The sequence below is a fragment of the Pan paniscus genome, chromosome 1 (assembly GCF_029289425.2).
Source record: "Pan paniscus chromosome 1, NHGRI_mPanPan1-v2.0_pri, whole genome shotgun sequence".
In the NCBI taxonomy this organism is placed as follows: Eukaryota; Metazoa; Chordata; class Mammalia; order Primates; family Hominidae; genus Pan; species Pan paniscus.
In genome coordinates this window covers 19,678,053-19,704,406 of record NC_073249.2, presented here as the reverse complement: position 1 = coordinate 19,704,406, position 26,354 = coordinate 19,678,053, and the positions used below count along the sequence as shown (strand labels likewise).

General features: G+C 43.1%; 2 protein-coding genes and 1 long non-coding RNA gene across 7 annotated transcripts in view; 1 reads left to right on the top strand and 2 right to left on the bottom strand.

The window, feature by feature from the left end:
- Nucleotides 1-1,276, bottom strand: part of NUP133 (nucleoporin 133) — a 67,734-nt gene extending 66,458 nt beyond the window's left edge. For 2 of the 3 annotated variants that reach the window (XR_008622122.2, XM_055103820.2), the window contains exon 1: nt 610-916. Coding sequence is in view for 2 of the 3 variants with exons in the window: in XM_055103820.2 (XP_054959795.1) it covers nt 610-791 (182 nt within the window). In the remaining variant the exon portion in view is untranslated. Of the gene's footprint in view, nt 1-609 lie in introns of all 3 variants that reach the window. The other variant, XM_003824458.5, reaches the window with a different exon arrangement.
- Nucleotides 972-6,859, top strand: LOC130541001 (uncharacterized). Its single transcript, XR_008955036.1, has 3 exons — nt 972-1,221; nt 2,667-2,783; nt 6,567-6,859. It is a non-coding gene; the product is annotated as an uncharacterized LOC130541001 (long non-coding RNA).
- A 2,319-nt stretch (nt 6,860-9,178) lies between these two features.
- The window catches only part of ABCB10 (ATP binding cassette subfamily B member 10), a 42,164-nt gene continuing 24,988 nt past the window's right edge, over nt 9,179-26,354 (bottom strand). Inside the window, exons 7-14 of one of the 3 annotated variants that reach the window (XR_010109914.1) lie at nt 24,240-24,335; nt 22,788-22,997; nt 19,841-19,920; nt 18,547-18,727; nt 14,197-14,240; nt 13,874-13,999; nt 11,441-11,475; nt 10,913-11,010 (exon numbers count right to left, since the gene is read on the bottom strand). Coding sequence is in view for 1 of the 3 variants with exons in the window: in XM_014343521.5 (XP_014199007.3) it covers nt 10,779-11,010; nt 11,441-11,475; nt 14,197-14,240; nt 18,547-18,727; nt 19,841-19,920; nt 22,788-22,997; nt 24,240-24,335 (878 nt within the window). In the remaining 2 variants the exon portion in view is untranslated. Of the gene's footprint in view, nt 11,011-11,440; nt 11,476-13,873; nt 14,241-18,546; nt 18,728-19,840; nt 19,921-22,787; nt 22,998-24,239; nt 24,336-26,354 lie in introns of all 3 variants that reach the window. The other 2 variants (XM_014343521.5, XR_008622110.2) reach the window with 2 other exon arrangements.

The window sequence follows — 26,354 nt, the reverse complement described above, 5'->3', positions numbered from 1 at the left end:
ATTTTACTGGTGCTCCAAACGAGCAGTTTTAGTAACTAAACTACCACAGTACTCTCAGCTCACTTATGTAAAGCCTTTTCCTTATAATTTACCTAGAAAGTTAAATTCCGTAGCTAGAAACCCTTTAATTACCAATCATCAGATATTAATGTCAGTTGGTATGTTAGGCATTAAACAATGATCTTTCAGGGTTGCAGGTCCTCATTATCACCATCACCTTACATCTGCATCGTGGCAATTCATAATAACTCCTCTGGCTCAGGTGAGATATATTATCGCCATTTCACAGATGAAGAAAATCACGAGTGACTTACACCAGATCACACGGGTAGTAGGTGGGAAGTGGGTAACCACTGATGCAAATCCAGTTTGTACTTCACTTCTGCACAAAGGTATCCATGAAAAATGCAAAGTGGGGAATGAACTGATCAACTGATAATCAAAACGAAGCAGATACTACCTGCAGCAGTGGAAAAGGTCTATTTTCCAATACTGTGGCATTCTATTCCGCCGCCCCGGTTCCAAAGGCTTCTAAAGACAATAACCTATCCGGCCCACTGCGGCCCGTGAGCCTGTTGGTTGCCAGACCCAACCAGGGAGATCACTTACCGCGAGCTTAGCGAGCTACGCCGGCCGACCGGCGAGAAGAGCACTGGGGAGCTGACTGCAGACCCCAGGGGCAGACCCTTCCTGCTAGCCGTCCGGGGCGTGGAGCCGGACCCGAGTCCGGCCAGCGGGCCCCTTCGGGACCCGGTACCCGGGGTCCGCGGAGAAGGGGCGGCTGGGAACATGACTCCAAGGAGCAGCAACTAGGACAGCGAGGGATCTGGCCCTCAGGTTGCAGCGTGGCCTGCGCGCGGAACTTAAACACCTAAGGGAAAAGATGGCGCGCGACGATGACGTCAAACGCAATGGCTCCCGCGGGTTGTGGTCGGAGCGCTGGCGGGGGCGTGATCGTGACGTTAAGGGCGGTGCCCAGTCAGCGAGGTAGGTCGGGAAGGCAGCCGGCGGCCCCAGATCTAGAACCGCTGCAGTGCCGAGCTTCCAGGGACGTGAAGCCGGAAAGCCAGGCGCCCTTCTTGACTGCGCCTAGGTGGAACTGGCCCTCCAGCAGCTTGAACGTAGCCTCTTTTCACACTGGTAGTTCCTGAGCCTCTTGTGAAATGAAAGATGTTCCTCAGTCCAAGCTGAGGACGGAGAAAAGCCGTAAAGCTGACACTGGTATCGCACTGTGATATTTGTTGTTTTCTAGGTTTGCCATTTTCCCATTCAACTTTGCGCAGTCTCATCCACGCTGATGACGCCACAAATCCGTGTCTCTAACCTGGATCCAGCTCAAAACCCCCAGACCCCTATCATTCAGCTCCCTAGGGGACAATTTCAGCTGGAAGTCCTGCGAACTCCTCACAATCCACTTATGAAAAGCGCATTCATGTTTTCCTTTAGGACCCCTCTCCTACCACCATCTCTGTTCCAGCTTGGTAAAACTGGCCAGTTGTCCAAGGCAAAGAGAAGAGCTCTATCTGCAGTCATCCCTCACACCTACCTCCACCCTAAGATCATGGTATACGTCGTAAGGTCCTACGTGTCTGTACTAGATCACACATTTGCACTGCCTCTGCCCTGGTTCTGGTACTTACCTTTCCCTCAACCACTGCGTAGCCTCTTTTCTGCCAGCGGGAGGGAGTGGGGGAGATGGGGAGAGGGTTCCTTACCTGTGTCTAGTCTTCCTCCACTCTATCTTCTCACTGCCAACACAATGAATTAAGGCAAACCTAATGCTGCTCTTGGGCCTGTAAATGCTTCAGTGGCTGACCATTGCCAGTAGGTTATTTGCTAAGCTCCTTTGCAAGGTCCTATGTGATCTAAGTCAGGTTGGCTTTTCCGTCCGTGTTGTACTTCCAGCACTTCCCACTTGCACTCCACATTCCAAGAACTTAAAAACCCAAATCTCCCTCCAGTGCCCATGTCCATGTTTCTTTCACCTGGAATGCACTCCCTGCCTTGTTGGTCCAGAAGGCGCCTACCTCCCGCATCAAGTCAGTTCTGTGCTGCCTTCTCAGTGAAACCTTCCACAGGATTAGGTCCCCCTTATCCTTTGTCCTCTCTGCTCCTGTGTGTAGACTGTATTTTTATCCTGCATAATAGTTTGTTTTCATAATTGTCTGTCAAGTACTTCTTTTAAATGTCTTGACAGCAGGAGCAGTGACTTTGTTACCTTTGTGGCACACAGTAACAGACACATAGTAGACTTTCATTCAACATGTGTTGAAATAAGGGAATGGTTAAGTAAACATTGACGTATCCACATGTGGGAGACCACAGTGTGGGTGTCAGTTGTTGACATTCCCCTGGGAAGCCAGTCATCTATCTATGCACCAGTGGCATCTGAGCAGTCATCTTGCCAAGGTGACATAGGCTAGCTGCTTTACTCCTTCTCCCACCTGGGTGTCTAACCCAACTTGGCAGCTCGTTGAGTCTTATAGCTCTGAGAGCCCAGTGCATTTCCTCCCTGTTTCATTCTTACAAGGAGGGATGTGAAATAGGCAATAGAGAGTATTAATAGTTGTGTCTGAGAGGATTGGTGGGATCAATTTTATTCTTGTGCTTTGTTGGACTGGTTAGTGGTTTCCCCAGCATCCTAATGTAAAAGCTGTTGTTTGCAGGAGCTAGAATGACTTGTCAGCCACCTTTGAGCAAGAACTTGCCTGGAGTCCAAATGTATGGCTATTGAAGGATAGTAAGCAGACAGCACTAAAAGTCATCCATTCGTTATGGATTTAGTGAGTACCTACCATGTGCCAGGCTATGTGATAATTGCTAAGGCTTATAACTAAACAAAGCCCATGGGTCCTACCCTCATGGAGATTACAGACCAATGAGAAAGACAGACACTGAAAAAATGAACACAAATATCCAGCTACAAGCTGAGATGTGTACTATGAAATAAAAGAGCAAAGTGTATGAGAGAGAATCACTGGGGCTACCTATTTTTGGATGGAGGTCTATAAAGGCCTCTGGGAGAAAAGGACATTTAACCTGAGACATGAAGCATAAGAGAGTAGGAGGAAGAATGTTTCAGGCAGAGGATCCTTGGCCAAAGGTCCTGAAGCAGCAAAGGACTTGGTGCATTCTAGGAACTTTATTTATTCTTATTTTACTTTATGATTTTTCTAGAGATTGGGTCTTACTCTGTTGCCCAGGCTGGAGTGCAGTGGCGTGATCAAAGCTCACCACATCCTTAACCTTCTGGGCTTCAGTGATCCTCCTGCCTCAGCCTCTGAGTTGGGACCATGGGCATGTACCACCACACCTGCCTATTTTTTATTTATATATATATTTTTAGAAATGGGGTCTCACGGCCAGGCACAGTGGCTCACGTCTCTAATCCCGGCACCTTGCAAGGCTAAGGTGTGGGAGGATGGCTTGAGGCCAGTAGTTCAAGACCAGCCCCTGGGCAACATAGCAAGACCCTGTCTCCCCAAGAAATTTTATTTTAAATTCTAAAAAAATACAATTAAAAAATGGTGTCTTGCTATATTTCCCAGGCTGGTCTCAAACTCCGGGCCTTAAGTGATCCTCAAGCCTCAGCCTCCTGAGTAGCTGGGATTAGAGCCAGAGACTTTAAACAAACAAATCAACCTGAAAGACTAAAAGTAAAGGGAATTGGAGAAATAAGGAGAGACCATGAAGGGCTTTGTAGGCTCTGTCAAATAAGATCCTAGAGAAGGCCAGGCGTGGTGGCTCACACCTGTAATTCCAGCACTTTGGGAGGCCCAGGCAGGTGGATTGCCTGAGGTCAGGAGTTCAAGACCAGTTTGGCTAACATGATGAAACCCCGTCTCTACTAAAAATACAAAAAAATTAGCTGGGCATGGTGGTGTGTGCCTGTAATCCTAGCTACGTGGGAGGCTGAGGCTGGGGAATTGCTTGAGCCAGGAAGGTGGAGGTTGCAGTGAGCTGTGATGGCGCCACTGCCCTCCAGCCTGGGTGACAGAGCAAGAAATGCAAATCAAAACCACAATGAGATATCATCTCACACCAGTGAGAATGGAGATCATTAAAAAATCAGGAAACAACAGGTGCTGGAGAGGATGTGGAGAAATGGGAACACTTTTACACTGTTGGTGGGACTGTAAACTAGTTCAAACATTGTGGAAGTCAGTGTGGCGATTCCTCTGGGATCTAGAACTAGAAATACCATTTGACCCAGCCATCCCATTACTGGGTATATACCCAAAGGAATATAAATCATGCTGCTATAAAGACACGTGCACACGTATGTTTATTGTGGCACTACTCACAATAGCAAAGACTTGGAACCAACCCAAATGTCCAACAATGATAGACTGGATTAAGAAAATGTGGCACATATACACCATGGAATACTATGCAGCCATAAAAAAGGATGAGTTCATGTCCTTTGTAGGGACTTGGATGAAACTGGAAACCATCATTCTCAGCAAACTATCGCAAGGACAAAAAACCAAACACCGCGTGTCCTCACTCATAGGTGGGAATTGAACAATGAGAACACTTGGACACAGGAAGGGGAACATCACACACCAGGGCCTGTTGTGGGGTGGGGGGAGGGGAGAGGGATAGCATTAGAAGATATACCTAATGTAAATGACGAGTTAATGGGTGCAGCACACCAACATGGCACATGTATACATATGTAACAAACCTGCACGTTGTGCACCTGTACCCTAGAACTTAAAGTATAATTATATATATATATATATATATATATATATATATATATATATATATCTCAAGACTGTCTCAAAAAAAAAAAAAGAAAAAAATCATAGAGAAAACAGATGGTACCCTCAAGCTAGGTAGTTAAAAGAATTTAATAAAGGAATGTTAGAGGCTGGGGGTGGTGGCTCACACCTGTAATCCCAGCACTTTGGGAGGCCAATGAGGGCAGATCACCTGAGGTCAGGAGTTTGAGACCAGCCTGGCCAACATGGCGAAATCCTGTCTCTACTAAAAATACAAAAATTAGCCAGGTGTGGTGGTGCGCATCTGTAGTCCCAGCTACTTGGGAGGCTGAGGCAGGAGAATCACTTGAACCTGGGAGGCAGAGGTTGCAGTGAGCTGATATTGTGCCGCTGTACTCCAGCCTGAGTGACAGAGCGAGACTCCATCTCAAAAAGTAAATAGGCTGGGTGCAGTGGCTAACGCCCGTAATCCCAGCACATTGGGAGACTGAGGCGGGTGGATCACAAGGTCAGGAGTTCAAGACCAGCCTCACCAACATGGTGAAACCCTGTCTCTACTAAAAATACAAAAATTAGCCAGGCACAGTGGCTCACGTCTGTAATCCTAGCACTTTGGGAGGCCGAGGTGGGCAGATCACGAGGTCAGGAGTTCGAGACCAGCCTGGCCAATATGGTGACACCCCATCTCTACTAAAAATACAAAACGTAGCCGGGCGTGGTGGCGCGTGCCTGTAGTCCCAGCCACTCGGGAGGCTGAGGCAGAAGAATCACTTGAATCCAGGAGGTGGAGGTTGCAGTGAGCTGAGATTGCACCACTGCACTCCAGCCTGGGCCACAGAGTGAGACTCCGTCTCCAAAAAAAAAAAAAAAAGAAAGAAAAAAATACAAAAATTAGCTGGGCATGGTGGGTGCACGCCTGTAATCCCAGCTACACAGGAGGCTGAGGCAGGAGAATCGCTTGAACCCAGGAGGCAGAGGTTGCAGTGAGCCGAGATTGGCCACTGCACTCCAGCCTGGGCAACACGGCAGAAAAAAAATAAATAAAATAGTAGCAGTTCATATTGAAAAGGCTATGGGGAAACAAGCACTGCTTACATATCTATCTGGTGGGACTGTAAAAGTACAATCTTTTAAGAGGACAATTTCTATTAAAAAGCCTTATAATTACTTGGCAATTTCACCTTAGAAATTTATGTGAAAAAGTCAAATAACAAAGACAGTATTGTTTATAATAGTGAAGGAGGTAGAAAGTAACATAGATGGCCAACTATAGATTTATAGTGCATCCATATTATGGAAAACCGAAAAAAAATACAAAGGTCCTGAGTCTGAAAAAAAAAGCATTATGAAAAGCTATATTTAAAAGAATACATATGGATGTGAGTAATGAACACTTAACAATGTAGGAAAATATTCATGCAAATTTTCTAAAAAGCAGTTTGGTTAAAAATAGTATGTGCAGAGAATTAGGTCAAAGTTGCAGTTACGTAAGATGCGGAAGTCTAGAGATCTAAGGTACAGCATAAGGATTATAGTTAACAACATTGTATTATATGCTGAAAATTTGCCGAGAGGAGATTTTATAGACTCTTTCCTCAAAAAAACCCAAAAAAGGTAACTATGGAAGATGAAGGATAGGATAATTTGCTTGACTGTAGTTTACTGTGCATATACATATCAAGATCATGTACACCTTAAATATATAGAATAAAAAATAGTGTGTGCAGTGATACGGTTCAGGACCTACCACCCCAAAATGTGGCACCTTGGCATTTGAGAACACAGTAGAAGCAGGAAGATCATTCTCTGACCTTCTTCCACCCTTCTCCCCTAAAACAGGTCTTAAGACCCTCATTTGAGAGATGCCTTCCCTGTACCTGGAGGAAAGAAACATCCTTATCTCTGAAGACACAGGGCCACAGAGAAGAGTCTGAACAAACAGGCTTTACCAATTTCCCCCAGTTGTTACCGTTAGATCAGACCTTTGTCCAGTCATACCTTTCCACAAGTTGTCCACTCATCAACCCTAAGCATAAAAATGCACAAGTTTCCCTGTTTGTTTGGGTCTTCATTTCCAAGGGCTCCTATGTCATGTTAAACTTTTAAATAAATTTGCATGCTTTTCTCTTGTGAATCTGGTTTTTGTTATAAGGGCCTTAGCCATGAACCTAAGATGGTAAGGGTTTCTTTTCCCCTACATGCAATATAAGCGGATTTAAATTTTATTAAAATAAATAGAAAAATACCTCCCCAGTGTAGACATGTGTGTATGTGTGAGGCGCCCAGGCAACTTGTGGTTCCACCTGGAGACGAGCCTCTCCTCTGTACGTCCTTCCCAAAATATCACCTTTGCAGTTAAGATCAAGCTTTGATTTATGTGGGACTAACTAACAACTGCAGTCGACAATAGGAAAGCAGCCAGAATGATTCCCTGCCGACGTGGTGGAATTATTAGACTCCCATTCTCACAGCATGGTAATTAAAGTGTTAAAATGGAGAGGCACAGGAACAAGGAAGAACGCATCCAGAAATTACCCGCACCCAGTCATTTTCAGGGCACTCAGCTAATCCTGTCAATGGAACTTTTTGAGATGGCTCTAAATTTCAGTGTGGTTTAGAAGTCCTTCAAGTAGTGCGGAATTTTTTCACTGTCTCTGTCATCAGTGAGATTTCTGTCAGGCATCTCAGCTTGTAGGCCATGTAGTCTCTGTCACAACTCCTCCCCCTTGTGGCTGTAGGGTGAAAGCAGCCGCAGACAATTCCTAGAAGGAGTAGGCTGTTTATGGACACTGAAATTTGAATTTCATGTATTTTTAATGTGTCATGAGATATTCTCTCGATTTTTTCCAACAATTTAAAACTGTAAAAACTATCCTTAGCCTGCAGGCTATACAAAAACAGCTGTTTGCCAACCCTTGCACTAGCTTTGTGAGGGAGGCACAGCTCGCACCCAGCACAGGACCTAGCAAAATCGAAGATGCTCAGTAAATGTTTATTGAATGAATTCAGTGGACAGATGACCAGGAAAACCCCATGATGCCTCAGAAATACACTCCAAAGGAACTTTTACAACATAGTTTTCACATAATTATTTCATTTATATTTGTTTTGTAACATTTGTACTGGTTTTCGCTTATTTATTTACTTTTGAGACAAGGTCTCACTCTGTCTCCCAGGCTGGAGTGCAGTGGTGCGATCTCAGCTCACTGCAACCTCTGCTTCCCAGGTTGAAGTGATTCTCCTGCCTCAGCCTCCTGCTAGCTGGGATTACAGGCATGAGCCACCATGCCTGGCCGGGAATTCATCTTATTTTATAAAACTGCCAAAGTTATCAAAAATAAACTAAAACCAGGCCGGGCGCGGTGGCTCACACCTGTAATCCTAGCACTTTGGGAGGCTGAGGCAGGCAGATCGCTTGAGCTCAGGAGTTCAAGATGAGCCTGGCCAACATGGTGAAACCCTGTCTCAACTAAAAATACAAAAAGCAGCCGGGCATGGTGGCGCACGCCTGTAGTCCCAGCTACTCCGGAGGCTGAGGCAGGAGAATCGCTTGAATCTGGGAGGCAGAAGTTGCAGTGGCCAAGATCGCGCCACTGCACTCCAGTCTGGGCAACAGAGTGAGACTCCGTCTCAAAGGAAAAAAAAAAAAAAGATGGATTCCCAAAATGGAGCCCTACTTTTATAAGAATGCATTTACAAGGGTTCGACCTACAATGGTTTAACTTGTGATTATTCTTCGGGAACCTGTCAGGCCCAGGGTCAGGGGAGACCTTGAACATACAGACAAGCCTGGGACGGTATGTAACAAAATGCTGAGCTCAACAATGTGAAAATTTTCTTTTGAGTTTCTTCTTGCCTGAAACTGTGTATGTCATTAATGCTGAATTAATTCACAACTTGCCTACGCTTATTTCCTCCTCTGTGAAATGGGGAAGATAAATATTTGTCTAAATTACAGGCTCGTCAAAGTATCAAATGTAACATGCAAACACTCTGGAAACAAAAAAGTGATACCAGAACACATTGTTACAACTACACCTCTTTATGATCCCTAGCTGCATTCTTGTTATTAATTTTCCCCTGCCTTCCCACTCCTTCAAAACTAGCTCCTTGAGGGCAGAAACTGTGCCTTACTCATCTATCATCAACTTCACAGCACAGTTCCTTGTCCCTGATGTGGGTAGGAGATACTTATTTACTGCAGTGAAACAATTAAACAATATTTGTAAGTAGGAAACAAGTGATGACATTCAACAAACTTGGTAAGGAGGAATGAATGGAACTTTTAATTACAACATGTTTTTGGATATGTGTAATGTTAGTCTTTTCTTTATTCCTGAATCTCCACAGCCAAATTCTACTAAGAAACAATGTAGTGAGAAGTTTTATAAGAAATGACAGACTGCATCTTTGGTTCCTGGGTCATAAAAAAAAAAAGTGACAGACACAGATAAAGTTCACTATAAATTTTAATCTATGATATAAAATATTACCTAAAGATAAAATTGAACATCATGTATCAGAAAATAAAACATAACAATGAAATGCAATTTTGTAAATACTTCTATGGCACAAGGATTATTTTCCTCAGATTCAACCTTGTAATTGTGTTTTGTTTGCTTTCTGAAAATCACATTTTATAAAGAACACAAGTAGAGCTTGTTAAAAATGATTGTCACAGATGTACTGTTTACTAATTCAAAGAACACTACATTCATTCATATCAGTTTTATTCATTAATTACGAACAATAAAATATAATATTCCATGCTTTTCATGAAATAGTGGTTTCTTCTTCCAGTCTAATCAGGGAACTAATAAACGCTTAGTTCATGGGAAAACTTCCATTTGATTTACATTGACTTAATTACTTCTTAGGGTCTAGCCTCATCCATGGAGAAAAAGCACTTTTTCTTGAGGCAACAGCAAATTAACAGCACTGATACAAAATATGGCAAATTCAATGGTTGTAGCATTGCTTTAGGAATTTTGAGACTATAAATAAAACTATAACCATAAATAAAAGGGCTTATTAATATCTTCTTTTCAGGAGAGTGATACATTCTGAAGTTTTCTTGTTATTCTGTTGAATAGCAAGGACTTCCAAACTTAAATGTCTTAAGGCTGAAAATTAGTTATATTCCTCAAATTTTAGCCTTATTAATGAAATTCCAAAAGTATTATAAAATAAGATTCAATTTGTCTTGAAATTATAAATTTGTAACAGATATTTTTCAAAATACATGCCTTCAAACAACTTAAATGCAAAAATCATTCATTCTTAATAATACCTAGCAGTTCATGCCTTGCTTCACAAAAGTACTCATACAAACATGTGAATTTAAAAAACACGTTTTCCTGTTCAAAAAATAAAGCTTCTGCCCTTTTAAAACTTGTAAGGCTTTCATGTGCCAAAATGTTGAAAACTGCACATATTCAAACATAGTTCCCAATAGGAACACATATTCCTCAGCTCTCACACCTTTGAAGACACAGGAGACGGGCAATATAAATGTTCCCTTCTTTCCAGCTGATGTTAAATAGTTAGGTTTGCTTCATGAGATTATCGGAATAAAGGGTTAAAATTTCAATTTCCATTATTCTATCTGTAAAATTAGACTTAAAAGTAGGTAGAATACTACCAGAAGAATTACACAGTGATTGGTAAACTGGCCTAAAATAATCAGGCTTTTTATTTATAATTGCCTTTTTAAAGTTGTCATTTGACAATAGCTTCAATCTTTAACTGCAGGCAAAACAAAATGAGGTGCCATGCTATATTAATTAAAATATTCCACAAGAAAAGAAAATACAAAACCTGAAAATAACTTCAGTGCTATAGACATTTAAAAAGTTACAATTATTAAAACTCTGAATAAAAAGATCTTGAGAACAGGTACGTTTCAAAACAATCTTTTACACACTTTGGAAAAAAATAGGTATTTTTCAAATAACTTGATAAATGGTTTATGTATTTCATAGTCTCTGAGTTTTTTTTTCTGCAACACTGTTTTGCATTAAAGTCTCATATTGTTTACCAGTAATTGCTTCCTTATGCTGAAATAAAACTTTGTTTGTTCATTAGTTTTCTGTATATCCCATTTGGTTTTGAAAGCAGCTCTTCATGTTTTCCATATTCAGTAATTTTTCCTTGGTCAAGAACAGCAACCATATTAGCATTCTTAATGGTGGACAGACGATGGGCAATAACTAACACCGTTCTTCCATCCATCAGTCGATCTAGAGCTTCTTGAACAAGGTACTCATTTTCGGCATCCAGCGCACTGACACAGGAGCACACACACAAGAAAGCAAAGACGTCAGTGACACCCATGTGCTTCCTGATACACACAGCAGCCCTTCCTGAGCAATGAATTTTTACCATGATCAAAATTTCAACTGTTTGGGACTTTCTGATCTCCATAAAACTATACTGTGATGTAAGGAGAAAAGCATTCTGCACAGTTACAGCTTACAGAGTGATTAGGATTGATGGCAACCATGTCTGAAGTGGACCTAGAACTCTCAACTAGGACTCAGTCTGCCCACTGCTTTTCAACTGTCATTATTAATTCAGCTTCCCTCACTTTAAAGTAAAGGGGGGGAAAAGGATTTTCAGTTGTATCACTTTGAGGTACAGAATTAAAAGTGTTTTGGTGAAGGAAGAATTTGGTTTAATACACACAATCACATATATTATTAAGATATCCTCACCTGGTTGCTTCATCTAGGAGAAGAATTTTGGGATTCTGAAGAAGGAAAAAAAAGGAAAAGATAAAGTAATTTTATTGGAAAAACACAAACTCTCAGCAATAAAAAAGGAATAAAATTCTGACACATGCTACAATGTGGATGAGCCTCGGAAACTTATGCTAAGTGAAAGAAGCCAGACACAAAGAATCACATACTGTATGAGTTCACCTATATGAAATGTCCACAACAGGCACTTCTACAGATTGGTGGATATCTGGGGCTGGGTTCAATGCAGGAAATAAGGAAGGGGAGCTGCATGGCTGCTAAAGAGTAGAGGGTCCCTGGGGGGGTGATGAAAATGTTCTAAAATTGTGATGATGGATGCACAACACTGAATACACTAAAAACCAATGAATTTATTTTTTAAATGGGCATATTATGTAGTATGTGAATTATATCTCAAAGCTGTTACAAAAAACCCCACAAATTACTAAGTGTCTGGGATAAGCACATAAATGAAAGAATTAGAGACTATTTTAAATGATCATCAGAGTAACCACTAGACCAGGTATCGTTTATAGCACAGTTTTATCCTGCCATCAGAGTAATCACTAGACCAGGTATCCTTTATAGCACAGTTTTATCCTGCTGGTCAGTGAGATGGGAATCTAAAATGAGTAAGGTGGCCAGACGTGGTGGCTCACGACTGTAATCCCGGCAATTTGGGAGGCCGAGGCAGGTGGATCACCTGAGGCCAGGAGTTTGGGACTAGCCTGGCCAACATGGCAAAACCCCGTCTCTACTAAAAATACAAAAAAATTAGCTGGCCTGGTGGCACATGCCTGTAATCCCAGCTACTCTGGATGCTGAGGCAGGAGAATCGCTTGAACTCCAGAAGTGGAGACTGCAGTGAGCCAAGCTTACACCACTGCACTCCAGCCTGGGCGACAGAGTGAGACTCCGTCTCAGAAAATAAATAAATAAAGTAAGTAAGTAAGTAAATAAATAAATAAATAAATAAAATGAGTAAGGCTAAGTACGGTGGCTCACACCTGTAATCCCAACAGTCTGGCAGGCTGAGGGGGGAGGACTGCTTGAGCCCAGGAGTTCAAGACCAGCCTGGGCAAAATAGCAAGACCCCATCTCTACCAAAAAAATTTTTTTTAAATTAGCTGGGTTTGGTATGGTATGCACCTATAGTCCTAGCTCCCTGGGAGGCTGAGACAGGTAGATTACTGAAGCCCAGGAGGTCAAGGCTACAGTGAGCCATGATCACACCAATGCACTCCAGCCTGGGTGACAGAATGAGACCCTGTCACAAATTTAAAAATAAAATAAAATTAAAATTAAAAAGATATAGTCTATAACTTTCAAGGTCCTGCTTATAGTTAATTTAGAAATAATAAACTAACTTTGGGAGGCCAAGGTGGGGTGGATCACCTGAGGTCAGGAGTTCAAGACCAGCCTGGCCAACATGGTGAAACCTCACCTCTACTAAAAATACAAAAATCAGCCGGGTGTGGTGGTGTGCGTCTGTGATCCCAGCTACTTGGGAGGCTGAGGCATGAGTATCACTTGCAACCTGGGAGGCAGAGGTTGCAATGCGCTGAGATTGGACCACTGCACTCCAGCCTGGGTGATACAGCGAGACTCTGTCTCAAAAAAAAGAAAAAAAGAAAAAAGAAAAGCTAACACATGAGACCAAAAAAAAAAAAAAAGAGACTAATCTGATGTAGATAAAACATTACAAGTCCAGCTTTGCAAATGAAAACACACACCCTCACAAAAAGGTAGCTACTATTCTTTACATATTATTCACAATAGCCCCAAACTGGAAAGGACCCAAGCGTTTATCAGCTGGTGAACAGATCAACAAATAGGGATCCATCCATACTACTCAAGAGTAGAAGGGAATAAAGTACTGATACAAACTACAAATTGGAGAAATCTCAAAAACACTCCACCTGTACTAAGTGAAAAAAGCTAGATGCCAAAAACCATATATTGTCTGATTCCATTTATCTGAAATGTCTGGAAAAGCAAATCTAGACAGACAGAAAGTAGATTCGTGGCATCCTGGGGCCGGAAACAAGGAACGACTGCAAGTGGGCACGAGAGATCTTTTTAGGGTGACAGAAATGTTCTGAAACTGGACTTTGTGTGCAACCAACTCCACAAATTTACTAAAAGTCACTGGAAAGTACATTTAAAATAAATGAATTTTATATATGTAAATTCTGCTTCAGTAAAGCTGCTTTTTTTTTTAATCACCTATAAGCCTGAGAAGAACAGTTGTATAACAAAGGGAAGGCTATTGCTTCCTTAAAAAGAGAATGCCTGCCTTTCAGCTAAAATGGCTCTTCCCTTTCCTTCTAGGAATCTTGTCTAAGTACTTCAAGTCTGTACTATTCACTTCAGCAGCTGATTACAGATTGTACAAATATGCATACTTACGCTGTTTTATATTTTGCATTAATAATCACTGTTTCACTGGCTAGACTGTATGCTTCTTGATGGAGGGTCCATGTGTTAAATTCTTCTACCTCCAACAACCTTAGCACAGTACTGAGCTCATGATACCTAAGAAATACTTGTTAAATTTGGACAATATACTACACTAATTTACCTTTCACCAGAACCGTCACCCTCCCCCTCCAAGAAAAAAAAACAAACAAAAAACAGGAAAAGGAAGAAGACAAATAGTAAATTACAAATTACAAGGTCCCTAATAAAAATAATCCCTAATTTAAAAAACATCCAAGTCGCTTCAGGCTTACCTTTAGCAGAGCACGGGCAATCGCAATCCGCTGTTTCTGCCCACCTGACAAAGACAACATTTTAAAAAAGAAAGCCTCAACAAAAAATCTTAGTAATAGGCTTTTATGATAAACCATATAGCAATTTGAAGGTAAGCTTCTTCTAGTTAGTCATAGCTGACACAGATAGAACAGAAACCTATTTTAAAATATAGGTTTAAAATATATCAATCCCAAAATTAATAATTATTATCATAGCCAAAATGTATTGAGGACTTCCTATGTACCAAGTATTTTCTTTTCTTTCTGTTTTTGAGACAGGGCCTCACTCTGTCACCCATGCTGGAGTGCAGTGGCATGATCACGGCTCATTGCAGCCTCAATCTCCTGGGCTCAAGTGATCCTCCCACCTCAGCCTCCCAAGTAGCTGAGACTACAGGTGTGCACCAACACACCTGGCTAATTTTTGGTAAAGACGGGGTTTTGTCATGTTGCCCAGGCTCGTCTCAAGCTCCTGGGCTCAAGCAATCCGCCCACCTCAGCCTCCCAAAGTGCTGGGATTATAGGCGGGAGCCACAGTGCCCAGCCAATACCAGGCATTTTCTATATGCACTGCATGTATTATCTCATTTAATGTTTTTATTTTAAATAATTCCAAACAAGGTCTTGCTCTGTCACCCAACTGGAGTGCAATGGCATGAACACGGCCCATTGCAGCTTCAACCTCCTGGACTCAAGTGATCCTCCTGCCTCAGCCTCCTGAGTAGCTGGGACCACAGGCCCATACCACCAAACCTGGCTAATTTTTAAAATTTTTTGGAGAGATGGTCTTGCTCTGTTGCCCAGGCTGGTGTCAAACTCCTGGACTCAAGAGATCCTCCTGCCTTGGTCTCCCAAAGTGCTGAGATTGGGAGCCACTGTGTGAGCCACTGTGCCTGACTAATCTTTTTAAAAATCCTATGAGACAGACCCTATAATTATTCCCATTTTACAGATGATAAACTGAGATACAAAGTAGCATGTCCAAGATCTCACAGTTGGTAAGTAGTGGAACTGAGATCTGAACCTACACAGTGCAAGGGGTATGCTCTTAAAAGCATGTAAAGATCTATGCTGTTCATCAGTACACATACTTCCTCCCTAGCAGAATATCCAATGTAGCAAGGAAACCAGAAACTCAAGATATTTGCAGGTTTCCAAAGAACACTTGAAATGTCTGGGAGCAAAGGACATCAGTGGTGCTGAGACTGATAATTCTAATATTCCCACATTATAGCAATTCTTTTTTTTATTTTTTTTGAGACAAGAGTCTTGCTCTGTCTTCCAGGTGGAGTGCAGTAGTGCAATCATGGCTCACTGCAACCTCTCGCTCCTGGGCTCGAGTGATTCTCCTGCCTCAGCCTCCCCAGTACCTGGGACTACAGGCAGTGCCACCATGCCCGGCTAACATAGCACTTATTCTTTATGATGTTCTTTTTTTCCCCTCCTCTAGAGGAAAAAATAGTAATATGTGTGTATGTATGACACTGAAAGTTACAGTAAGTCACTCTAATCCTGTCTTTTTAAGCTCAAATTCTACTAAAAGTGAGGGAACAAACTGGAAGTAGGTGTGGGAGAAGGTGGGATGGAGTGGAGCCAGCAGGATCTGTGTTGATTCCCTCCCTATCTTTGTCTCACCCCATCCTCCCTCCTTTCCTCCAGGGACGCTGCTCCTAAGTCATACTTGGAAAGTCTCAGAGTGTTCACTCCTCCCAACTTACATTGTTTATAAAACCCAATTCCACTTTTGGGGATAAAAAACATTCCTTTTTGATTTTATTGGCTGAACATACTTATCAACAGTAGTTGCTGGACATCATTTTATTTCATATAAGAGAGGTTCATCCTCTACATCTGAGGCGTGTGGTGCTGCTAAATGCTGCTCTCAAACAGGAAACCAGTGCACACAAGGAGGGCGGTGAGGAAAACCCTCTCCTGAGCCTCTAATTGGTGAGGGTGTCTGACTGCCCTGAGGTAGGTCCTTAGAGCAGCCTGCTGATGGCTTAGGTCCCCTCTGAGTCATGTGTGGTGCCAATCAGTACCCTGGGAATCTATTACTAGGTGCTCTGTCTTCCTCCCAGAAAGCAAGAGCAGACTGGAACCTCTGGTTACTTCACTGAGAAACGGAACTGGAGGATCCTACCAGAGGGAAGGACATGCAGAATCCGTGTCAAGGGAGGTGATGTGCTTTTAGGACAAGCCTCACACTTCAATGTTCAATAATTTCACCACGAGCAGTTTACACTGGTTTTCTGCCCCGTTTCTCAGATATGTTTCAGAGATGGAGTAGCAGTTCACTTTCACACAGCAGTCAGGAATTCTACTCCTGGAACATCTCAGATCTATCAAAGACGCCTTTTCATCTACTGCTTATATATATATATATTTTAAATCATATACAATAAGCTTAAAACCCTTTTGTTTTATATTTTCTGTGGTCTAACTTCAAATGAAAAGTTTAGCATAGGAAAAGACTATTGTTTTAGTCTAATCTGCCAGCCTTCACTGTGACAAAGAGGCACCCACCCTCTGCTCAAACAGAGACACGTTTTTTGTTTTTTTGTTTTTTTTTTTTAAGACAGAGTCTCACTCACTCTGTCACTAAGGGTGGAGTGCAGTGGTGCGATCCCAGCTCACTGCAACCTCTGCCTCGCTGGGCTCAAGCAGTACTCCTACCTCAGCCTCCCGAGTAGCTGGGACCATAGGTGCTCACCACCACACCTGGCTATTGTTTTGTATTTTTGGTAGAGAGGGGGTCTCACCATGTTGCCCAGGCTGGTCTCGAACTACTGAGCTCAAGCAATCAGCCTGTCTTGGCCTCCCAGAGTGCTAGGACTACAGGCATGAGCCACCATGCCCGGCCAGGAACTTGTTATCTTGCAAGGAAACATTTCAATATTTGTATTGAAAAAAAAAGTGTTTAGCTGAACATTTATTTCTCTTTAAGTTCTACTCATTGGTTCATTTCTGCACTTTAAAGAAATACAAAGTGAGTCTTCTCTCTCCTCAAAATATGGCCACCATAATGTGATCCAGAATGATAGGTGTAGTCTGACATCACAGGGAATCGCTCACTTTGCCTCACAGCCGTGAGTCTATTCAGCAAATTATGGCCCACAGGCCAGACCTGAACCATGGCTTGTCTATGCACAGCCCTCAAGCTAAGAATGTGTTTTACATTTTTAAAGTTGCTTAAAAGCACACACACACAAAGAAGGATGTGTGACAGCCATCATATGTGACCCATAAAACCCACAATTTTTTTTTTTTTTTGAGACAGTCTCATTCTGTCTCCCAGGCTGGAGTGCAATGGCACAATCTTGGCTCACTGCAACCTCCGCCTCCTGAGTTCAAGCAATTCTCATGCCTCAGCCTCCCGAGTAGCTGGGATTACAGGTGCCCACCACCACGCCCAGCTAACTTTTTGTATTTTTAGTAGAGACGGGGTTTCACCATGTTCACCAGGCTAGTCTTGAACTCCTGATCTCAAGTGATCCACCCGCCTCGGCCTCCCAAAGTGCTGGGATTACAGGTGTGAGCCACCGTGCCTGGCCAAAACCCACAATATTTACTGTCTGGCTCTTTAAAGAAAAGTTTGTCAAACCCTGGTCTAGTATGTAGGGAGTAAATAATTCTTTCAATTTCAGCTTTGTTCCTGATGCACATTCCCTGACTCCCTGGGCAAATAATCTCGCCACTTCTTATTTTCTTTAATTTTTGAGGGTCTCAGGTTGCAAAGCACATTTGTTGTTGTTGTTGTTGTTTTTTCAGATGAAAAAAAGCTTGCTGTGGCTGAGTACTAATCAGAATTTTTGGAACACATATGGGGTAGAAAGTGAAAGAAAACACTGGGGAGTTTTCCACATATAAGAGAGCAAGTGGTAAGGCTAATTTCAAAAACTCTAAAGATGAAAACCTAATTAGAAAATAATACTGCAATATAGAAACATGTGGGCTGGGCACGGTGGCTCACGCCTGTAATCCCAGCACTTTGTGAGGCCAAGGTGGGCGGATCACAAGGTCAGGAGATCAAGACTATCCTGGCTAACACGGTGAAACCCTGTCTCTACTAAAAATACAAAAAATTAGCTGGACGTGGTGGCGGGCGCCTGTGGTCCCAGCTACTCGGGAGGCTGAGGCAGGAGAATGGCGTGAACCCGGGAGGCGGAGCTTGCAGAGAGCCGAGATCGCGCCACTGCACTCCAGCCTGGGTGACAGAGCAAGACTCAAGACTCCGTCTCAAAAAGAAAACAAACAAACAAAAAAAACAAGAAACATGTGAAAAGTTCTTTGGATATAGAGACTTTGCTACAAAGCAGTAAAGAAATGCACCTGAGAGGAGAACACCCTTTTCTCCAACCACAGTGTTGAACCCTTGGGGGAAATTCCGGATGAAGGCCACTGCATTGGCCACTTCAGCCACTCTCTGGATTTCCTCAGCGGTCACAGAGGAAGGGTCATCAGCACCATAAGCAATGTTCTCAGCAATAGAGCAAGAAAACAAAATGGGTTCCTACAAATTGGAAATAAAACATATCACGAATTTCAAACAGACTTAAAACATGTCTAATAAATTTAGACCTAGCAGTCTTTTTTAAAATTTATGTTTTGCCACTAACAGGATTTTATCATCTGTAGTTCACCATGCTGCAAGCAATGAGACCTCACAGCAGGTGCCCGCAAGGCACCTGGCACATGGTAGGAACTTTGTAAATGTCAGTCCCCTGCCTTAGGAATCAGGAGGCACCAGGAGACCCCAAGTCCACCTGCATTTTCCAGATGCCTGCCTTCCACTCAGGACAAAGCGGGGAATCCATCTCCATCCATTACTTTTTGAAATACACACAAACCAGATGGGAACAAACAATTCTGACAGAACCCTATGGAGTAGTACTGAAAAATAAGCAAACTTCCAGGCTCTTTTCTCCATCCCTAATCATATACACCACTGATGTCCCTACACTCCTGAGCACCCATCACCGTCCACCTGCCCTCACCCAAGTGGAGTGGGGAGAGGATGAGCTAATCACAAAGAGAGGTTCAGAAATGGGGGGAGGCTCAGGTTTGTATGCTGTGTGCACAGCCTGGTAATAAAAATTAAAACAGCTGCAGCAACATTTCCCTGCCCCAAAGGGTCTTGTGAAAATGGCCTTATCAAAGTGACCACATTACATTAACACTCTGCTTTGAAATCTGCAACTTCTTTGCAAGGAGGACTCTGGCTCTTGCCATAGTCTTTGCTCACTTTTCCCTGAAACCCATTATGCAGAATAGTAGACTGTGGCTGGTGATGAAAATGGGAAGTGGGGAAGAATCAGTAAAAGCTAAAAAAGAGTCAATAAAATCTTCTATCATTTCCTCCCCATCCTCTAGACTATCTAGTAATGGTAGTCTCCAGCTTTCAATAAAAAGTCAATGCTTCACCCTTGCTCAAACATTTAGAGTTTTCAGGAAACAGCGCTACTTGCAAACCTAAACAACCTGCCATGTGAGATGAGCTTAATACATCCCAAAGACTTCCATTCCTTCTCTCTTGAGAAGTTCGAGACAAAAAAAAAAAAAAAAAGCAAAAGACAAAAGTAATTTTAAAAGAACGTGAAATAGAAATGGAAGCCTCTCTTCTTACCTGACTCACTGTCCCAATTTTGGATCTCAGCCACACTGGGTTTAGCTGACGGATGTCATGGCCATCAAGACTAATAGTTCCTTGTTGAGAGGAAAGGAAAGAGTCACTGAGTGTGATGAGGCTGATGAACAACACAGAAAGGATCCGGTGGGAAAATTCCAGACTCATTTTTTAAAGATCAAAATGTACTGAAAATCTCCAGATGGACTCTAAAACTAACATATTTCATGAAATTTCAGAGCTAAAAGGGACTTTCTGGATTGTCCAAGTTATTGTCTCCCGATAGTAGCTGGATGACTATCTCACCGAGTCCATCTGTCCAGCTTGCCTTCCTGTACTCTGGAGGTTGTAGGGAGTTTTCCCAAAACTCCCTAGTGACTTAGGATTCCACCGATAAGATGCACTTGTGCAAAGCTTTAATTCAGAAGGGAGGGGCAAGCCATGAGGCGTCCACTTGCTGGCACGAATACTGGCAGAGGTGGCATAGCTCTGAAGCTGGCACTCATGACAGCAACTGCCTAAATTTGTAGCTTCCTGACCATGCCAGTGTCAGCAGCTACCTTGAAGGCCTGGTTCTGGGATGGAGTTCTGTGAACTGTCCTGGAAGTACAATCTAGAATCTATTTTGTCATTCCTGCCAGTGATTTTTGAGCTCTTTTATTACTCCTTAAAATATCCCTTTCTGTAATAAGCTTAGTTGGTGAGGAATCTGTTGTCTGCAATTAAGAATCTGGTCGATACCATGGCAGAGCTTTTAAATAATCAGACGCTATCTTTATGACTTTTGCTAACAGAATTCTTCACATTGAGGGTGCTCAACAAAACTTGGTGATGATGACAACAGTGACAGCATAAGAAATGCCATTTCTTCTCAGTTAATGTTGTGGAATTATAGAAGCCAGCTGGAAATGTTCACAAACTGGCAAAAACTTGAGGTCTTTGACAAAAAAGCACAAAGCTCTTTATAGACTACACATGGCAGACATTTAACTGCAGTTTGCTTTGTCCTGGATTTATTCATTGGGATGAAGAAACTAGAGACTCAGTATTTTTACTTGAATTACAGCAACCTAAATAGGATTTTTTTTGGTCTTTTTTTTTTTTTCCTTTTTATGGAGAACAAGGTCTCACTATATTGCCCAAGCAGGTCTCAAACTCCCAGGCTCAAGCTATCCTCCCACCTCTGCCTCCCTAAGAGCTGAGATTATAGGTGTGAACTACTGTGCCCAGCTAACTAGGATTTTTTTAAACTCCAAATTTTATAGCAAGTGAATGGTGAATCAAGAAAGTGATTCCAGAGACAAACAATGTAGTTAAGCCCCATTTTAACACAGGTGGTGATTCCATGGGTCAGGATTTGCAAGTCACATATTTATCTGACATGTAACCAGCTCTCACATTGTTTTAACCAAAAAGCATAAGCACAAAGACACAAAACATTCATTTTTTAAATTAAAGAATTTTTTTTTTTTAAATAAATAGTGACAGGGTCTCACTATATTACCCGGGCTGGTCTCCAACTTGTGGCCTCAAGTGATCCTCCCACCTCAGCCTCCCAAAGTGTTGGAATTACAGGGGTGGGGCTCCACATCTGGCCAAAATATTCTTTCTAAATTCATGATTTGATTTTTATTAAGAGTTGTTTGCTTGCTGACATTGTTGTCTACTACAGGGAAGATAGAAGTAAAATCATGTGCTCTTTGCTCTTAAAGATGTTATAATCCAGTTAAAAATAAAATAAAAACTAGAAGGAGAAAAATCATCCATTAAGAAAATCCCGGCTGGGCGCGGTGGCTCACGCCTGTAATCCCAGCACTCTGGGGGACTGAGGAGGGTGGATCACGAGGTCAGGAGATCGAGACCATCCTGGCTAACACGGTGAAACCCCATCTCTACTAAAAATACAAAAAAAATTAGCCGGGCATGGTGGCAGGCACCTGTGGTCCCAGCTACTCGGGAGGCTGAGGCAGGAGAATGGCGTGAACCCGCGAGGCGGAGCTTGCAGCAGTGAGCTGAGATCGCGCCACTGCACTCCAGCCTGGGCAACAGAGCAAGACTCTGTCTCAAAAAAAAAAAAAAAAGAAAATCCCTACTAGCTCAAAATAGTTTCAATGGAACAGTCACATAGAAGTTAATCACTGGCCGGGCACAGTGGCTCACGCCTGTAATCCCAGCACTTTGGGAGGCCAAGGCGGGCGGATCACGAGGTCAGGAGATCGAGACCATCCTGGCTAACACGGTGAAACCCCAACTCTATTAAAAATACAAAAAATTAGCCGGGCGTGGTGGCCGGCACCTGTAGTCCCAGCTACTCGGGAGGCTGAGGCAGGAGAATGGCAGGAACCCAGGAGGCAGAGCTTGCAGTGAGCTGAGATCGCGCCACTGCACTCCAGCTTGGGCGACAGAGCAAGACTCTGTCTCAAAAAAAAAAAAAAAAAAAAGAAGTGAATCACTGATTGCCAAGTTAACTGTGTGCACAATAAGCATTCAATGGGTCACAGGCAGAGGCAGAGGTTCTCCAGGAGCTCCCTATCACTCCTGCGCCCAGCATGCGTGCTGGCACACGGTGGTTTTCCAGGGTGCTGCTGGAGCACCCCAGGCACCCTGTCCTGGCTGCTGAGCACAGCCTCGTCCACCTGCTCCCAGTAGAGGGCATGTCCAGAGGAGATACCCGCATGGGAGATGAGGAGGTAGATCTGGGGAAGTCACTCTGGGCTTGAAGAGGTAGGACACATTACACACAAAAAGCTCTAAAGGCCTCTATATGAGCTGTCATGCCCCTGCAAATGACACCTTCTGTTTGAGGGATTTCTTTCCACTGGCACTTAGAAAAGAAGGTACTCTCACAAAATAAGGTATCTGCATGGTTTGAGCATCTCCTAGGGCGCAAAAGTGGGAGCAGAGCTCGGGAGAGTCCCCCGGTGCTACAGTGCGGTGAACCACTTACCAGAAGCAGGGTCGTACAACCTCAGCAGGAGTGAAAGCACTGTTGATTTGCCAGAACCACTTGGGCCAACCAGTGCCGTGACGGATCCTGACGGAATGGAAAGGCTGAAATCCTGAAATATGGGCACCTCTGGGCGAGCTGGATAGGCAAAATGCACGTTCTTAAACTCCAAAGCACCCTGGAAGCTTTTCTCATTTAAGATGACCCCCTCTGAAACATAAAATGGAATATTAATTACTTACAGCAAAAAATTAAACTCAAAAGCGGAACTCGGTTCTCCTACTCATCTGGCTATGGATGGGTGACTCCACCACAGCTAATCCTGGTATATGAGCTCTTAAAGGGCAAGTCAGAAGCAGACCTAGGCTAAATGCTTACAACGTGCCAACTCTGCACCTACTATGTCCAAGGTACTATATACGTAGACGGTCTTACTTGATCCTTACAACCCTGAGAGGTAGAAATTATAATTCCAATTTTGCTGATGAGGACATTGAAGACCACAGACAACAACCTGCTTAAGCTAACAAGTAGTGGAGTTAAGATCCACCCTTGTTAGTCTGGTTTCAAACCCGATGGCCTTCTCTCTATGCCACTGCCTCTGTGTAGCTCCAGAGTTTATCTTACCTACCCAGAATAAATATTTTGGAAGAGTTATGATGAAATGGGGAGCGCTGCACAGCAGCTGCAGAACTGGAGGGGTCAGAGGTCTGTTCTGCCCTGGTGTTCACCTACTGTGCTTTGGGAGACACCACTGAAACTCTCTCAGCTGGACCTATTTCCTAGGCCTATCACATTGGAGAATATTGGGCTTTCACTTATGGACCTGGGGCTACCTGACAATGTCCTAGGAAGTCAATAAGCAGTTGGGAGTGGTTACTACTCATAGCCATTTCTCCTGATTCCTAGCTAGTTGGTTTAGGCCCTACAGCTCCAGGGAAGTCACTGATAAGGAAGGAGATGGCTCCAGCCAGTGAGTACCAGCCTCCCCTACCCCACACCAAAATGCCAAGAAACTTAGATATTTTCTTATGTCTGATTCCTCCTCCCTTATTCCCACCCTAGCCCTCCACAGAGATGTCAGAATCACTAGGGAAGATCAATTTGGTAGACTAGCTGGGACCCTTCCTAGTCACAGTCCTGGGCCACACTGACTTCCATCCTGCCCTTTGCGGTAACACCCAGATGGAGGGAGGGGAACAGAGGGCAGCACACTACGTGGCCAGCCCATGCATCCAGGGACACCCTGGCCCACAACAGTGCCCCAGCAGCTGTCCCACCCCCTCTCATAGAAAACCTGACCGCCCCCCCGCCCGGCCCGCCATGTAGCAGGAGCCACATCCTTACTGTGGCTCATCCCTCACTCCCTTGCAGGCAGGGGAAGAGCTGGTCTCATTGTTCAAAGCCACATTTGTTAATCCTAGCAAAGAAACAATCAATTTTCAGACCCACCGTTAAAAGGCAGCTTGGGCTCTCTCTCCAGGAGCTCCCAGAGGCGCCCCCCTGCACCCAGTCCTTTCATCAGCTCCGAGTAGAAAGAGCTCAGACCTGAGGATGAGAAGCAGAATCCACACACATGTCCACCACTGGCACTGGCACTGGCCACCACTCCTCTGAGAGGAGTGACAATGATTGCTTTTAATATAAAATCTGTTATTAATATTTTCAAAAAACAACTTGAGGCAGCTTCCTGGGAACTGATACTCAGAATTGCTTGTCTCATACTCTAGTTTTCCTTTGGCTTCTCCTCCTCCAGTTTCATTGATTTTTTTTTTTTTTTTTTTTTGAGACAGATTATCACTCTGTCACCCAGGCTGGAGTGCAGTGGCACGATCTCAGCTCACTGCAATCTCCATCTCCCCAGTTCAAGTGATTCTCCTGCCTTAGCCTCCGGAGTAGCTGGGATTACAGGCGAAAGCCACCAGGCCTGGCTAATTTTTTTATTTTTAGTAGAGATGGGGTTTCGCCATGTTGGCAAGGCTGCTCTCAAACTCCTGACCTTAGGTGATCCACCCGCCTCGGCCTCCCAAAGTATGGGATTATAGGCATGGGCCACTGCACCCGGCCACATCTCACTGATTTCTAATAAGGATTTAATGTTTGATCAGGGATTGAAAAACATATATAGTCATACTCATCAACTTCTGGATTAAAATCATAATGCCGCAGAGGAAATCTACCTAGTTAAAAGCATAGCAATTTAACTGAAATGTGATGCTATCTCATAATTTAAAAAAATATAAAATACTTCAATGTTGATTTTAAAGACAAATCCACAAAACAATACCTCACCTTCAGGCACTCAATAAATACAACTTTGATACGCTACTCACATTCTCCCATATACTTCAAGTAATCTCTAGATTACTTATAATACCTTATACAATGTAATGCTATGTTAAAAAAAAAAAAAAAAAAGGGCCAGGCAAAATGGTTCATAGCTGTAATCTCAACACTTTGGGAGGCCAAGCTGGGAAGATTGCTAGAGCCCAGGAGTTCAACATCAGCCTGGGCAACATAGAGAGAACCCTGTTTCTACAAAAAATAACTGTAAGGCCAGGCCTGGTAGCATGTGCCTATATTCCTAATTACTTGGGAGGCTGAGGCAGGAGGATTGCTTGAGTCCAAGAGGTTAGGGCTGCAATGAGGTATTACTGCACCACTGCACTCTGGCAGCACTCAGAGCAACAGAGCGAGACCCTGTCTCAAAACAAAAAACAACAACAACAAAAAAACTTTCACAGTAGCAAAAACTGAAATAAATTTGGTTAATGTTAAACATTCCAGCAATCTCTTTATTTTTATTTTTTTGTGGAGACAGGGTCTCACTATGTTCCCTAGACTGGTCTTAAACTCCTGGGCTCAAGCAATCCTCCTGCCTTGGCCTCCCAAAGTGCTGGAATTACAAGTGTGTGTCACCATCCCTGGTCTCTAGCGATCACTTTTTAAAGTCAGCTTTGAACCATTATTATTATTTTTTTTGAGACGGAGTCTTGCTCCGCTGTGGTGTAGTATCTATCACTGAACCTCTGCCTCCCAGGTTCAAGCAATTCTCCCTGCCTCAGCCTCCCGAGTAGCTGGGATTATAGGCGCCCCCCATCATGCCTGGCCTGAACCATTTAACAACTTAAACCCCAAATGCAATGGTCTACATCAAATGTGAGGACATATATTTGTAACATTTTCCCTCAGTGAGGATGCTGAAAAAATACAATTCAAATATTCTATGGTATGAATATTTATGCAAGATACAATGGACTAAAATTTTTAGGCTGAATTAAAAATGCATTTGGCAAAAATAGACCCCCATAAACAGTCAACTGATTTTTGACAAAGAAGCAAAGGCAATACAATGGAGATGCAACGGCAATATACATATTATCTTTTTAACAAATGGTTCTAGAACAACTGAACATCCACATGCAAAGAAGGAATCTAGACACAGACCTTACACCTTTCCCAAAAACTAATGTAGAGTGAATTACAGACCTAATGTAAAACACAAAACAATAAACTCCTAGAAGGCAACCTAGGAGCAAGTGTAGATGACCTTGAATTTGGTGATGA